A 15,826-nucleotide genomic window follows, 5' to 3' on the forward strand; every position below is an offset into this window, starting at 1 on the left:
CCTCTCCGAACTGAAATGAACCTCTCTGAACCTCTCCAAACCTCTCCTCTCTGAACCTCTCCCCTTCCCTTCCCAAACCTTCCCTTCCCAAACCTTCCCAAACCTTCCCTTCCCTTTTTTTTTCTTTTCTCTATTCTTTGCTTTTGGGGAAAGGAAATTCAAGATATTTCACTACATCTCTGCTGCTTTTTCAAGGCAATTAATTTTTAAAATGAAGAAGAACAGGTGGTAGAAACTGTAACTGCATTTTTCAGTGTGCTCCTTGCTACTACTGCTTCTTTACTTTTGCTCTTAAAGTAGGTATTTAATAGTGATCTAGGATGGGTTCTGTAATGCATCATGATAGTCCAGTTGCCTGACTCACTGCTGCTTAGCCATTCTACCAAAGATATAAAAATTGGATTTCCCCTTGCTCATTGCCTCTACTAAAATCCCCAGGTATTGTCTGAAAAACACATTTATAGGCACAAAGCATATGGTTCACAGGCTTCAGCAGCAGGTCTGAATGTCTTCTAAAATTCAGATAGCTCCCCAGTTGCATTTTCAATTCAATTCCTGATTATCCCCTAAAGTAAATGGACAGACAGATTTCACATCCCAGAAAAGTTCCTTTTTTAGTATATGATTGTTCTCATGAAGGTCTTTAAAAAGGCAAAAATGCTTGCTTCATTTTGTTTTCCCTTTCAGTGAATTTATGAAGCCAAGTATTGTACTAAGTACTGACTGGCAGATATTTTGAGACAGTACATCAGTTTCTGAGCTACTTTAGAGGCTCCTGTAGCCATTGCTATATTTCATTAAATATTCATTGCAAAGAAACAAAAGTGGAAGTAACTAACTCTTACCAGGATCCCATTCTCCCGCTTATGAAGGAAAATATGAAATCTTAAAAGAATGCAAAGATCTCATCTTGTGAGAGACAAAACTCTCCAAGAATCATGTAATACTCCCTCTTCTGTGCCTTAGTGGTGCTCATGTTTGCAGCTGCAAGACTATATAAAGAAAATTATTTTAAGTGCAAATTCTAGCAATGGGATGTAAATATGGTGATTTTGTGATGCCGAAAGTGTCCTGAGTAATCAGGATGGTGCAGTCATCACTGGTGTGAGCTATAACATAAAAGATTTTAGCTCCTTTTCTGCTTGTGACATAAATCATCTATATTTTGCTGCTAATAGCATACCTGTTCCATGAGAGTTATCTCACACTTCAGCTTGAGGACTCAGCTAAGGAACACTCATTATTGCTTTGTTCTATTTAACAAGTGATGAGTAAAAGTCCTGGCAATTACTGATTTTTAATTATTATATCTCCAGGGAAAAGGAGGCTATAAAGAGGTAAATTGAAAATAACTGGTAAAAGCCATTTGCTTTCTTTACTTTCTAAATTTTTTTAGGGGTTTTTTTGGGAGGGTTGTTATTTTTTCCCCTTAAAATTGTCCTCAATGTGCTCTTAAAATAGAGAATATATATGTTTAATTTTAGTTTGGCTTTACTCTTGCAACCCAAAGCCAGTACCTCATACAACACAGTTTTGCAAGCTGCCATTTTGCCTTAACATCAAAATATGTCATCATGTTTCATCAGATATGGTGCCTTCAGAGTTATATTTTCTGCTGAACTCACAATTTAACTTCCTTTTAAATCACAGCTGATTTCCAGTTCTCTAAAAATTCCCATTTTTGTGCTGCTGAATAACTACTTGTATTCTGTTATTTCTGTTACTTCCCTCCCTTTAAATCTGTACTAGTAAACCTAAAAATTTACGTGCAAGTTCATAAATTTGCAGTGTTCCTAGAGAAGTAGTACCATAATTCAAGAATACTGTCTCATATTGTATGCTTCTACATTATATGCTGCTCTGTTGTAATAGGCACTGAGAGGAGAATAGCACAAAAGGCAGCAAGCTGTGGTGGTGGAAGCAGGTTTTAATCTCTTTTGTATTTGAGCTGCAAATTCTGAATTTCCCCTGCCACTGTGTGGCTGCAAATAGCTGAAAATGACTGGAGCACTGGGTGGTCTGGCCATACGTAAGAAATTCCCCAGATTTCATTCAGAAATTATGAAGTGGGTTCTCTACGTTACTTTTCTTTACCTTCTACTGCTGATGGCTCCACGTCATCTGTCTTGCTCTTTCCTAAACCACTACCCAACACCCATATCTGTGACATTCAACCATTCTGTGCGATTCATTCATCTTTGTTCACCTCGTCGTCCGTTACCTGTATGCTACAGGTGCAGGCATTCATAATGAATTCAGCTTGTGTTTTACAGTTCTTTCCGGTTAAAACCAATAGCAAAATCGCCAGCGGCAACACGGCTTGCTTTAGTGTAAGACACTCTTTTCTCTAAATGCCTGTATGAAGCATAATTACTTTGTACATGTCATGTTGTGAATATGATTGCTGGTTATTGCCTTGTGCTATGGGCACTTTTTTTTGTCATTTGCTATCTTGCTTTAGTAACACTTCACTAAGGGGCTGTGAGATAGGACAGAATGAATGTCGTTTAAGAGGTGATAGTTCTCGACCCCTTACTGCTTCAACAGATCGGTCAATCGGGTTGCCAGAACGCAAGTTCCCAGCAGTTGGAATTAAGGAAATCTTTTGAAGGGATGCCTGCTGCCCTACTCTAACAGCTTCTGCGATATGAGATGCCACAGAGGGAATATCAACGAAAAAACATCCTCAGTGAACTGAGGAACAAAAAAGACAAAACACAGGACAGAATATTTACAGGTTTAATAACAAATTTCCAGAGAGAAGGCACGTAGGTGGTAATATCAGTGTGTCTTACTATTAACACTGGTTTTCTTATTATGTTTGTTTGCTTATTGCAGGGGGGAGGKKGGKKYTKGRRGRRRWWARKKSYTTKGSYTWARSYKKTTYYTYYKKTTTYYWSMARRRKKRARRAAAARGGRMYYCYYYCMMCYYCMRRMMMMARSMRRWYMARSMMYTTKRMMMMMCYTTWMCMRRWTTWMCYYCMMYYYWMCMWTWMMMMRGKYYKRWKAAAAAAWKRMACAGTTTTTTCACACTGAATCACAGCAAATTCCCTTCCAGGGATAAAAAAGCAAAAGAACACCACTTGCATCCCTCAGTGAATTACAACCATTGTTTTTGATTTCCTGGTGGGTAATTGAAGGCTTTTACAGCTAGAAGAAATTATTTATAGAGTCATGAAAAATGGATTAACTTTCCTGAGTGCTTCATTGATGTTTTAGGCATCTACTTTATTCCAATTAAACTTATATAATCTAAAAATCAATGAACTTCTTTATTTTAGAGAATAAATTATAGAGGAAAATAATTTGTTTAGCCTCTGTGAACTGCCTTATTGCCACATATTTTATATATGTAATCTCTGCAAGGAACAAAAGAACTCAGAGTGCTATTACACTCAGTACAGACAGAAACCTTTCCTTTATTCCATCCATTTAATAAACTTGCAATGGCAACTGCCAAATGACTCAGAAGAAGGGATAGAAATGTGCAGATCAGACATATCCGTCCCCAAAATTAAGTTTATAGAGTTTTCTGTTACTTACAGAATTTTTCAAACTCAACATATACCTCAAATACCTGTCATAAAATCCATTTCTGTATTTTTTGTGTGCAGAGGGTATGTTTATCATCTAAATACTCTAGAATTTGGTTTCCAATTCAGATCAGTGCATGAAAATTTAACTCTAGAGAAGAGTTAACTAACTAAAGATAAGTGGCATGTTTAACACTCATAACTAAACAAACTTTAAAAAGTACATTACAATCTTTATTCGTGGGAAAAAAATAATTCTCAGCCTGGACACTGAACAGAAATGGAGATGGGAAGCTCTTAAGTACCGCTGGCTGTAAGTGGGCACTATTACCATGTCAGCAATTAGCATCAAGTCTGTAACCAAATCCCTTTGCCTATGTCATTGATGAAGATGTTGAACAGCACTGGTCTCAACACAGACTCCTGAGGGACACCACTCACTGTTGATGTCCATCAGGACTCTGAGCCATTGAGGTAGTTGGTCATTACCCTCTGGATGTGACCATCCAACCAATTCCTTATCCATCTAACAGTCCACCCATCAAATCCTTTTGTCTCCAATTTAGAGAGAAGGATGTTGGGGAGGACTGTGTCAAAGGCTTTACAGATGTCCAGATAGGTTTAATCGATAGCCCTGCCCTTGTCCACTGAGGTAGTCACTCCATTGTAGAAGTTTAGTCAGACAGAAAATGCCCTTGGCGAAGCCATGCTGCTTCTAGGAGTATCTGTTCCATGATCTTCCCAAGCACAGAGGTGAGTCTGACAGGTTGGTAGTTCCCAGGGTTACATCTTTACATTTTTAATTTAGGAACATTTTTAATGACTTCATGCCATTTAGCAGATTGTCTTTGTTATTTCAGTGGGAAAGTATCCAAGCATTCTTAAATTGGTAGTTGCAGTTTTTCAGTAATTCAGTCTGTCCTTTGAAGTGAAAGTGAAGCAGGTAAAGTGAAAGGTGAAGCCCTATTTTAAAGAAAGTCAACAACCTTACGTTTTAGAAAAATGCCTGTAGTCTCAAGTCTTATTAATTAAGAACAACCTATAATTTAAAATGGAGTTTAAAAAAAAAATAAAATAAAAAATTATCTTTTCTCCTTTAGAACTTGAGGAGAGGTATGTCTTTCTGTCTTCAAGTGCTTGAGGAAACTTTTTAATATAACCAAAGAGCTAATTATCAGCTAATGCAATATTTTACTTTTATATGGCATCTACTATTACTATCTAGTTGCAGCTTGAAATAACATTAAGGTCCTCTAAAGAATATTCCTAAGGACAATTTCATAGAAAGATATTTCATAGAGAGTTTAAATCTGAATAACAAATGGTTTAATAAATGCTTTCAGTATATGGGTAAAAAATAGAATAGCTTTGGAAAGGTAGAAGTTTTAAAAACTGAGTTTCATCCCTGCATATATTAATGTAAGATCTATTATCCTTTCTAAAATTTGTTCATTGGTTGAATAAAAAAATGTAAAATCTTTAGTCAGTTTAAATAACTCATTGTATTAAACTGGGAACTGTGTTTACCTCCCACAAATCACCCTTCCCCTCCCCTTCCCAGCAAAATATACATAAATAAGACTAATTCCCATGTTACAACATATATACAAAGTTCTTTGAAGGAAAGACATTTTACCAGAGTCCAAGACTTTTTTCTATCCTTGGAGGACATTTCCTACAGTTCGAACATCATTCTGTCCTTAGATACCTCTAGGGAAGTAATAGGGTGACTCTGAGTGGTGTAACAGAGGTAGAAGAATATGATCAAAAACAGATGATGAATTTTGCTGCTTTTATGCAGCAAGAAGTTCTAACACAGCTCAAACAGGACTGAGTCTGCAGTGCAACCATTTGCTGAGGCACAGCTGATGCCAAAAGAAGTGGCCCACGTCATAACCATTTCCAACAGCCAGGCATTCCAGCCTCTTTGAACAGCCCAGAAGTAGAACATATCTGTCTCCACAGTAAAAACCAAACTGGCATAAAATATTTTTTGAATTTTGGTTTGCTTTTTTGTGCGTTTGTTTTTGATAAGGGTTAGTTTTGTTACCATTTATCTCCCTATTTCCCTGGTTCTTCAGGTGTGCAAAGAAACTGCCTGGGAGCACCAGAGGAAGGGTTCAGCTGTACCACCTGAATATCTTAGACTTTATGTTTCGTATGTGTTTAGTTCTCACATCATACTCACATAATAAAATCGTCTTTTAAATACAGTATTTGTACAATAGATATCCATTTGGAGTGGCATAAATCCTTCATCCTCATTTTTTCCTATGCCAAGCAATGTAAACTATACTTCCTGCCAATTTTTTTCTCATTTTTTTCTATCAAAGCTGTATTTTACTTACATAAAAATGTAGTGAAAAACATATTCCCTCCATCCTGTCAGACCAGATTTGTTCTCTGACTTCAGACCTTATGTGCTGAGTTTCATTTTATGGCAATTTTTTTATAGGGTAGTTATAAATCTTTGTGAATGGAGTGTTTATAATGAAAATACTACCAGGCCAGGAAATATTGGACACACTAAAGATCAGTAGAACTATAATGGCCACAAGATTGAACAGTACTGATGAATCAGCCTCCAGTAGTATCCCATTTTCAAAGGCAGTATACTGTCTCCACCCTCTACTCTTTTTATCAATGTAAGTAATTTTTTCCTTCATTTCACTTCAGGTACTCTAATACAAAATTAGAAATTCACTGTTTCACTCTATCTCTGTAGTATCAGTAAAATTGCATGAAGCCATTCCATAGCGTTTTTTGGAATAATGTATCCAAGGGGAAATGTCAACATGATTTGAAATGCAATAAATATTTAACAGTGACATATTCCATATCATCAAAGTGATATGCAGTGTATAAATCTGCATTTTTGCATTGCATTTTTCAGCAAGATACTTTCTGCTACATCAGTAGCAGATTTAGGTGTTGATTTTTTAACAATATGTCTGATAAAATCTGTCTTTTGATTGGGCGTTAGTTTGGCTGTAATAAAAACACAACATAAATATTTTGAGAAAAGGAAAAGTGAACACAGCTAACAATTGGTAAACCAAGATAATAAAACTAGATACGTAGCTACCAGTTTTAAATTAATCTGGTAGATGCAATTTGCAAGGATGTAAAAGAAAATTATGCTCAAAATCCATTTCTGCACAGAAATCAACAATCAGTTGATTCTCAGAATGACTTCATGCTCTACACAGGAGTCAAAAGCTGACAACAAAGTGTGGAGCTCTACTTACTTAAACACAGAAGAAAATCATTGTTTAGGACAAAGTAACTGAATTCACACATTTTTATCTATCTTTGGCATTTGTTTCTTTTTTCACTAGCTTTATACTCTTCCTACTTTTCAGTTATTCCAGAAACAGGGTAATTTTTCTGGGTATTTCCTTTTATTGGTTTGTTATGTCCCCATGACACAAAGTAAACACTAAAATAATTTTCTTGTTGAAGTTTTCTGTAACTGTTTTCTCTTCCCGCCTCTTTAGCCTTTCCCATACACACTTAGAATCCGAGCATTCTTTTTGTCTCATTTCTTGCATTTTGCCATCACCTTATCATTCTGATCTGATTCAAATGTTCCTTGAAGTGAAGGAAATTTTCACTTGCAGGAATTTCTCCTTTATCTTTTTTTTTTTCCTTAGTATTACCAACATGGAATGTCTCAGTTTCATGAAGTTTCGTTTAAAAAACTCATTGAGCTTTGAACTTGAATGGGAAAGTGAAACTACATTCATTGGGTATAAAAATGCTTAGTCTCTGTTTGCTTTCATGGTAAATGAAATAAATTTACTTGGCACAGGCATAAAGTTCAGAAACAGCATTAATATTCTCATAATAAACCTCAATTTTACAACTTATGTTGTAAGAAGAAGGTTTGTATTAGGTTTTATATTAGTTTCTGGTTGACTGAGTCTGTGGTTTAAAGGATAAATTAAGCCAGGGATGCTAGCCACCTTGTACAAAGTACTCAGCCTTTTCGGATAGCTTTGTTAGGGTACTCATTCAAGATTCTGTTTACTGTTAATTAACTTGCTGATATTTTGACACATTGCAGAATTAAACTGCTCGCATTTCCTCTGAAGAGCTTTTCTTCAAGGTCATGATGCCTGTATCTTTCAGTATAAAACAAAATCCCTGACCATAGTCTCTTCTCTATATACACAAATTTTGTGTCACCTGTACAGTGGTCCAGAGAAAACAGCAAATCTCCTTCATGTGGGTCCAGAAGAGCAGATTCTTTAACTGATTTAAAACAAAGCAGGGCATTTTTTTTCTCTCACCACCAAAATTTCTGAAAAGAAAATATTGTATTGTGTTACAGAAAAGTTTGGGTTCCAAGGTGGATCTGCTGAATGCAGGACTAGCATAGATCAGGGTTCCCTGATAAATACTTTAAAATCTATAAACTAAAAATTGAAAGTATCATTGCTGAAAATTTGATTTCTGCAGAACCTGTGAGACCAAACTGAGAAACCCTTCTTTCTGAGAGTCTTCATCTGGAAAATTATGTTTGTTTTGAAGCAAAGTTGGACCTTAGCCTAATTTTGTGCCAAGTGTGAACATGATTGCACCTCCTCCAACTGTGTTGGCATAGTTAAGGAGCTGGACTCAGAACAGAGAGAGAGGGGAGGCTGGTTTAGTACTGCAACATTAGCACAAGTGTAAAAAGCTGCAAAGATGAAATCAATTAATCTCTGTAAGGACCGCTGCAATCTCTATAAAGAAGACAACATAAGAAAGTGAAGAACAATCTTAATGTGTTTGTCTGCACATTGGCTCAGAGTGCAAAACTACAAAAATTGCTACTCCTGTCAGACACTTTCTTTTACTTAATCTCCTTGTAGTTCAGGCATCTAGGTTTACAATTATGTATAACAAATAGAAGACCACAAGTTGAAGAGATATAGCATGTAAAATAGATCATTTTTCCTAAATATATGTCATATTTTGGCTGCAGGAATGTTGGCAAAAAGGGAAAGGATTATTTGGTAATGTGAGACATGCAAATAACTTACTTTTCCATCTCCCAGGTGGAGATGTTAGGTTGTAGGTGTTTATATATGTCTCCTCCCTTTATAAGTACACAGAACCAGAGAAAGATGTGGGTGATATTCTGATATTTCTACCACAGGAGCTACATCAGCTTGTGATAGCCTAAGTAGATAATGCACAGGTTAAGTGCAGTAGAAGAGCAAGTATTTAAAAACACTATCTGGAAAAACGCAACAGCAAGTAAGCTGACCTGGCCTTCAGTCAATACATTAGATTTAGTTATGTGTTTCAAGACATTGCTTTTAAATGGTTGCTATTTTGGGTAGGAGTGCAGATAAAATAATGCTCATTTTTCCTGTCCATACTATTTACAAGCAATTCACATTGTTTGTAGGAATTGAAACAATTTTTCTGTATTTCAAAATATTGACATGTAGATGTGCTCTTCATAAAACTCCAGCATTCTTGTGCCAAAATTAGAATACTGAAAATTTTTTCCTAATACTCAAAAATTTGACATATTGTAAATTTACCGTTTTTGAACTGTCAGTCCTGCAATCTTTCCTCCATGCACCTGTAAAGCTTTTTCTTTTTAGAGGAGGGCTTGATAACAATGCCAAAAATCTTTTAACTTTTAAGTTAAATAATAATCTTTTAATTCTGGAAAGTGGTAGAGTTCTGTAACAAGAATATTCTACTTGGATACTTATTAATTTTAATACCGTACAGGAAAAAAGTTAATATTTTATTTCAAATTCTAAAGAAAATGAAAATGTTTTCCAATTAAAAATTAAAAGGAAATTTTAAACTGGGAGGGGAGAGTTTTACATTCATTCTCTTAATATATTTTCTATGTATTTTATCATCAATTTAAATTATTTTTATTTGAAAGTATTTCTAATAAATAAACTAAACCATTTTCTTAAAAATCTGTCTCAAAAATTAGGTTTACTGCTATTCTTTCTTCCTTCAGAAAGATATATACTTGATGAAATGAAATCCAAGATTATTTTAGAATATGTAAAAGTTAAGCTCAGCTGTGCGCCCTGGAGTTAAATTCAAGAGAAAATTTGTTTTTCTTCATTTGGATCTGAAACAGGCCCACAGTTTCACTTTCAATAAGTGTATGGAAATCAATATGTTGTAATGTAGTTTATGCTATTTTTCTGTTTCCATCTGCTCCCTTCCATTGCATCTTTTTGTGAATGACAGGATAATAATTGCTGTACCAATTAATGCCCTTCCAATCCAAGTGCATCATTACTGCAAAATAAATGTTTTGCTTTGTAGCAGTTTGTCCTGCTATGAAACTTCGCTTTAGTTATTCCAATCATCTAACAGCAGAAAAGGAAAACCTGCTTTGTCATCAGTAGCTCAATAGAAGACACTGTATATTCAATATGGAGAGTTGGCAGAATTTTAACCAGTATCAATTCATAAATAGGATAGCAGCAATCATTTATTTTCTGCCTTAAATGAAAGTGTCCTTTTTTGCAATAATAGCCACTTAAATGATTTGAGATTGAAGTAAGGGGGATAAAAAAAGGAGGATAAAAAAAAAGGGAGGATAAAAGCTTCCATCTGAAATAAGCAGTCATAATAATTTAGTTTTTTCCAGTAAGAGTTTCATTTTCCCTTGTGGGTTTTCAGTGCATAGCTACAGTGCATCTCCCACTTTGTCCTGTGTATTAACAAAAATGCTGCAAAGAATATCAAACGTTGAAGCACTTTGAGATATACTTCCCCATACAAGTAGTATCCTCATTACAATTGGTGGACCTCCTTTGGTATAAATAGGATCTTTCACTGCTGTTGGGAAAGTCCACAGAGAACACAAATCTAGATTAAATACTGGTACTAGTTTTGTGAACTTTTCTGGCTCAAGGGCTATATTTATATTGTCTGGTGAGAATTGTGTGAGAAAACAACATAGAACTAACTCCTTCTTACTAATGTTTCATTCCTCAAACATATGTTACCTAATTGTTTTTTTTTCCACCTCCTTGCACTATCCTTTGTGCAAGGATAAAGTCTCATCATCTTTGTTTCTGTTTTCCAGACTGTTCTGTTTAGTGTGAACAACAGAATTTTCCAATTAATATTTCTAAAAAGAAAAGATTGCTTTACAATGAAATTAGTGATTCACTTTATTTGGTCTTAGCTTGCACTTATTGATTCATAGAAATTTCTTTTGAGCAACCGTGTTTTTCTATATCATTTATAGAAACATTAATAGCAATTACAGAACTCTTGTCCTCATGAAGTCTCAGAGCACTCCCAAGAACAAAACACAGTACCAATAAAATATCCAATTGGTTTAAATTTAATGACTTCAGTTTTGTGCTCATAATCTTGGAAATGAAAATGTCAAATTTTATTTTCAAAATTAAATTTATTATTATGTAGAAAAATAAAACTGCATTAGAACTACACCCTTTTGTTTGTTCAGAGGTTAAGAAATCCCAAATGAAAGCTTACTGTGCAGCTGCAAAAGTCTGTTTCTTTATTTTACCTAATGAGTATCTCATATGAGGTAATTAAAGGCCTGCAACAGAAGCTGAAACACAGGAGTCTCTGGTTCTATTAATTTTTAATCATTGTACTGCAGAAATATAAACTTATATTAGATCTTGTATTAGAAAAGCTTAGTCAGAGGATTTCAAAAGTGGTCCTTCCTCTGGCATGTAAGTAATCCGGTGGCAGTTGCATTAACCTGTATTTGGTTGCATATTGCTCACAGGTCATCAATCGCCAAGCAAACTGGCACTAAAACCAGCCTGAGAAACCCTTGCCAATTTCTTCCCCTTGGCTTGGCTGCTTGTTCCTGGTCCTCAGCTTTGCCAATGCAGTGATTTGTAGGGCTCTTGCAAAAGAGATGAACAAAGTAATTCAGTCTACAAAACAGTCTTTCCGTCGCAATGGCACAACTGAGGGCAGTGAACAGCAGCGTCGGTACAGAGGAGAAAGGGAACATTTTCAGCTGATTTTTTATAGAAAATGCAATGTCGAACCATACCCACAGGCAGAGGGGAATTTTAACACAGGACTTCTACATCAGAGATGAGTGCTCTAACCAAAGAATATCAGATGAGAATCCCTTGAATTCTTGTATTAGAAAAGTGTGACCTTTATTTCATTTAGAAAAGAAAAAGATTCGGCACCTGCCTTCAAGTTAAGAATTTGAATTCTGAATCCAAAATGGAGAGAAACATCTTCCAATAAGCAGCAGTAAGGGAGTTTTTAAAGCTTATCCCTGGATCTCTTCTCCTCTTTTTTTTTTCTTTTCATTTAGCTGGGTACTGCAAGTTTTCTCTCAGAAGTTGTGATCGATCTACTTATATGTACATCAGTCACCGCTGTTACTAGGAAACCATTGGGTTTTTCCTCTAAAGAATTGTTATAAATAAGCGCCATGCCATGAAATAAGATCCTTGTGTATACTGCCTCTGCTTCCAACATAATTAAGATCAGGAAAAATCTAATTTTAGTGTAATTTACTGGGTTACATTAGATTTTCTTGATGGATCATTCATACCTAATTGCTTTGGACTACAGCTCCATTGCATTCTTTAATCCTGACAGTAAATTTGAATAAAGGATGAAGTAGGCTGAATAATGCTTATGTTTCCAAGGTCCTGTCCTAGAACAGAAAAAAATACATTTCCTCTGTAAACCACATGAAAAAAACCTCTCCCAGTACTATTGGTGTCCTCAGGTCATGAAGTGTGTGTTAATCAAATTCATCTTATGCTGACTTCAGAAGAATTTTAGAGAAGAGTTGGTTTTGTATTCTTGAAAACAGCTGTGGTACAAAAGAACTGCAAAATCCAGAAACAGCATTGTTCTTCTCTCTTAACCTCTTAGGGCCCAAATGTGACTGAAGCCAAAAGTTTAGAAAACTACGAAACTTTAATTCTTTACTTACAAAAACTTCCCCTGTATCTTTAATTTCAAAATCCTTACTGCTGACATAAAGCCTAACTTTGGAGACACTGCAGTACCTAAGATTCCATAAGGCTGATCAGCTGTATGAGTATTAAAATAATATTTAGTAGGAATGCAAATTAAAGAATCTGTTATAATTTAAAATTTTCAGCATGTGATACACTGAATTTTAATAAAAAGCTGGAAAAAACCCTAAATTTGGGGAATTTGCTACTTAGAAATCTTAGCCCAGCTTGGAACCATTGGACATTATTTTACCATGATTATTTTTTTATTCATTTATTGAAATGTATTAGCATCGTTAATTGCTTTTTTAAAAATGTAAGTTGAAAGTAAATATATTGTATAGATCCATTCTTTCCTAAACTCAAAAATTCTCTATTACCCATAGCTTTCTCATTTCATTTGAACCAACGTTGTCTATTCTTTATGCTATTATTTTCGTAAATTGACATCATACTGTTTGACTTGACATCAACCACATGTCTTAGACCTCTTGGCTTTATTAAGCGTGCCTTAAATTTTTTGGATCTGTGTGTCTCTCTACTCTTTCACTACATATCCTAGCAGTCAGGAGAGAAGAAGTCACTTATCCTCATTAACCACTTTGATTACAGAATGGCTAAAATCAGCCCTTTTGTGAGATTTAGCAGCTACAAATTTTCTTTCAAAGAACAGTCCAAGATGTGCTAACATTTGAGGCATATATACAGGAAATGAAAGAGCTGAATTTAATTTCCTTTTTAACCCTAATAGGGTCAAATTCATCTACATTCTAAGAGACTCTCTTAGTTCCTTAGCTAGAAATTAGTTTAGGGGCTCTCTTCATCACTGTATTAAAGTTGCACTGTTCTACAGAAGTGAATTCAAAATTAATTATATGAGATACAGCATATGACAAAAATAGGCCTGGGTTGGGGAACTCCCTTGACTGGTAAGTTTCTTTACTTCTGATTGTTGTCACAGGGACTGTGTTAAATTTTTTGGATAAAATACATTAAGAGAATGGAGTTAAATATACCTTGACATATTTTATTTATCTTTATTAGTGAGAAAGAGACAAATTTTACATAGGAAATCACACAGCTAGTTTAGCCATTCCTTATGGCCCTTAGAATACAATGATTTTTGCTTCTGGGTAAAAAGAAAACAAGGTTTTACATCCTTAGAAGGAAAAATACCAGATATGGAACACAAAATTAAAACCAATCTTGCAACTTTCCATGTTTAGGTTTGCATTAAATTAGAAACAAAAAACCCTGACAATAACAGTGATGCAAATCCCAAATAAAAGTAAAAAATGAATGAAGGCTTTACTTAATATCGTGGTTAAAACTTGGTCAAAGCAATAAAACCTTTAAACTAATCTCAAACATTATCAGTGTTTTTGCCTTGTTACACTTTAATTCAGTTTGATGCAAAAGCTTTTTGAAGCAGAAAACATTTCAATTTCTCATCTCAGGCAAGTTTTGATAGCCAGTGTCAATTTAACCCAGTGAATGAATAGTAAAAATTCGTTAAAAAATTCATTCTGTTTTGTTGTGCTATGAAAGGGATTTTTATGACAATTGACATGTCAGTGGGAGTTTAGTTTCTAGTTTTATTGCCTCCAGTGTCACTAAGATGTACCTTTTTTTCTATTTTTCATTTAGTTGGGGTTTTTTGCTCTCTTGGTCCGATCATTGCTCTGATAGACTCATGTTCAGGGGAAATCATGATTTTTTTTCATGAGGAAATCAGTAACATGTCATAATCAAACTTTTCCAAATGCAAGTTATGACAAAGTTTTCCCAAATCCGGTGAACATCATTCTTGGTTCCAGCACTACTGGGCCAGTCTAGAAAGCTGCTAACTGTTATGAAAGATTTCAAAATGAGCTAAATTCTTTACTGTTTGTGTCTATACCATCGCAGCTATTTTTTAATATCTCTGTGGTTTAAATTAAAATATGATTTTGCATTCCTATAGATAATACATATCTTAAAGACATTTTTAAAAGCGTTACACAGAACCATTTTAAATCCAGGCTTCAATATACATTTCAATATATGTTGCATGAAGATATACACTTTGGAAGTTTACTCTTTGTTACTAATTAAATTTCAATTTCAAAAGGGTATTCTGAGATAGGAAAATTATCAAGTTACAGAACTGGGTCATAAGAGTCACCTGAGTTTTGTCACTGGCTTTTCACACATGGTTTCCCATCTTGTTAATGGAAATCATGGTTATATGAGATTTACAAGCCCATCTGAAAAAACATCTTGCACATCCTCTCCCCAACCAGTATTCTGCCATGTGCACCATATTCCACCTCCAGTGCATTTTGAAATGACAGTGCTGCTGTGTTGACCTGATAAATTTGCATCCTGTTTGAAAGACAGTAAGTACAAGAATTGGCATTTGTGGGACTAATCCCTTTGAAACTTCTGGCATTACTTCTACCACTTAAGCAGTGCTTCAGATAAAAAAGAGGAGCATTTGTCAGCTCTAACATGACTGAGACTTACAGAGTAGAAAAGATACAGATGTTACACTCTGAAATTTTAAAAAACTTCTGACCCTAAATTATGCCTGAGTTGGATCTGGGATCTTCTGCCTTTACCGGGAATCTGTCAACCACTTGTGCCCTCAGTCACAGGAAATACCCTCTTCTGCAGCCCCAGGAGGGCCCAGTGTTGCGTGGCTGCTCTCCAGGCGCCCTGGCACAGTGGGGCTGTATGAACTTTATCCGTCCGAGTCCATGTTGGTGGTGAAAGGCTTCAAGCCCAGTTACATCTTTTGTGTTCATGTCTTCCCTCCCTCCAGGTCACAGCCTCAGCTCAGCAAAGGTGTCCCGGGCACAGACATTTCCCAGCTACCCCTCGGAGCAGGACGAGGAGCACCAGCAGTCCCTCTCGTTGGCCAGCAGCTATGCCTTCAGCTACGGCTCGGGGCTGGTGCAATGACAGCCGTGGGCGTCCGGCTGAGACAGACAGTTAAGCCTGGAGCCTACCTCCAGGGCCAGGGAGCCACTGGCCCCCTCCACACCCACCATTTGCCGTGAAAACTGATGCCTATCAGCTCCAACCGGGTCACCGCCAATGCAGAAACCTGGAGAGGCGGCTTCCCTGAAGCAGAGGCTAAGTCTTTATTTATTTATTTTGCCATTCCTTTTGTCAATATGTTCAGAAAGGAGGGGTTTGGGGGGCTGGGGGAGGGAGGAAGGGGGACATGTTCGTGTTGTGAAAAAGTGGTGGAAACAAATGAAACTGTGTTGGTTGATGTGAAGGTTTCTGCATGACCGGAGAAGGTTTCTTCTGGGGCTCCATCACGATGGCGCATTTGACATTGGGGCCTTCCTT

At 36.0% G+C, this 15,826-nt stretch overlaps 1 protein-coding gene across 1 annotated transcript in view; it reads left to right on the forward strand.

Moving 5' to 3' along the window:
• The window catches only part of DOK6 (docking protein 6), a 268,016-nt gene extending 252,392 nt beyond the window's left edge, over positions 1-15,624 (forward strand). The window contains exon 8 of the mRNA XM_029959396.1: positions 15,291-15,624. Within this exon, the coding sequence (XP_029815256.1) occupies positions 15,291-15,430 (140 nt within the window). The 3' untranslated portion in view covers positions 15,431-15,624. The remainder of the gene's footprint in view (positions 1-15,290) is intronic.
• Positions 15,625-15,826: the final 202 nt, after the last annotated feature.

The sequence above is a fragment of the Manacus vitellinus genome, unplaced genomic scaffold, assembly GCF_001715985.3.
Source record: "Manacus vitellinus isolate BGI_N305 unplaced genomic scaffold, ASM171598v3 scaffold_1_pilon, whole genome shotgun sequence".
Lineage (NCBI taxonomy): Eukaryota > Metazoa > Chordata > Aves > Passeriformes > Pipridae > Manacus > Manacus vitellinus.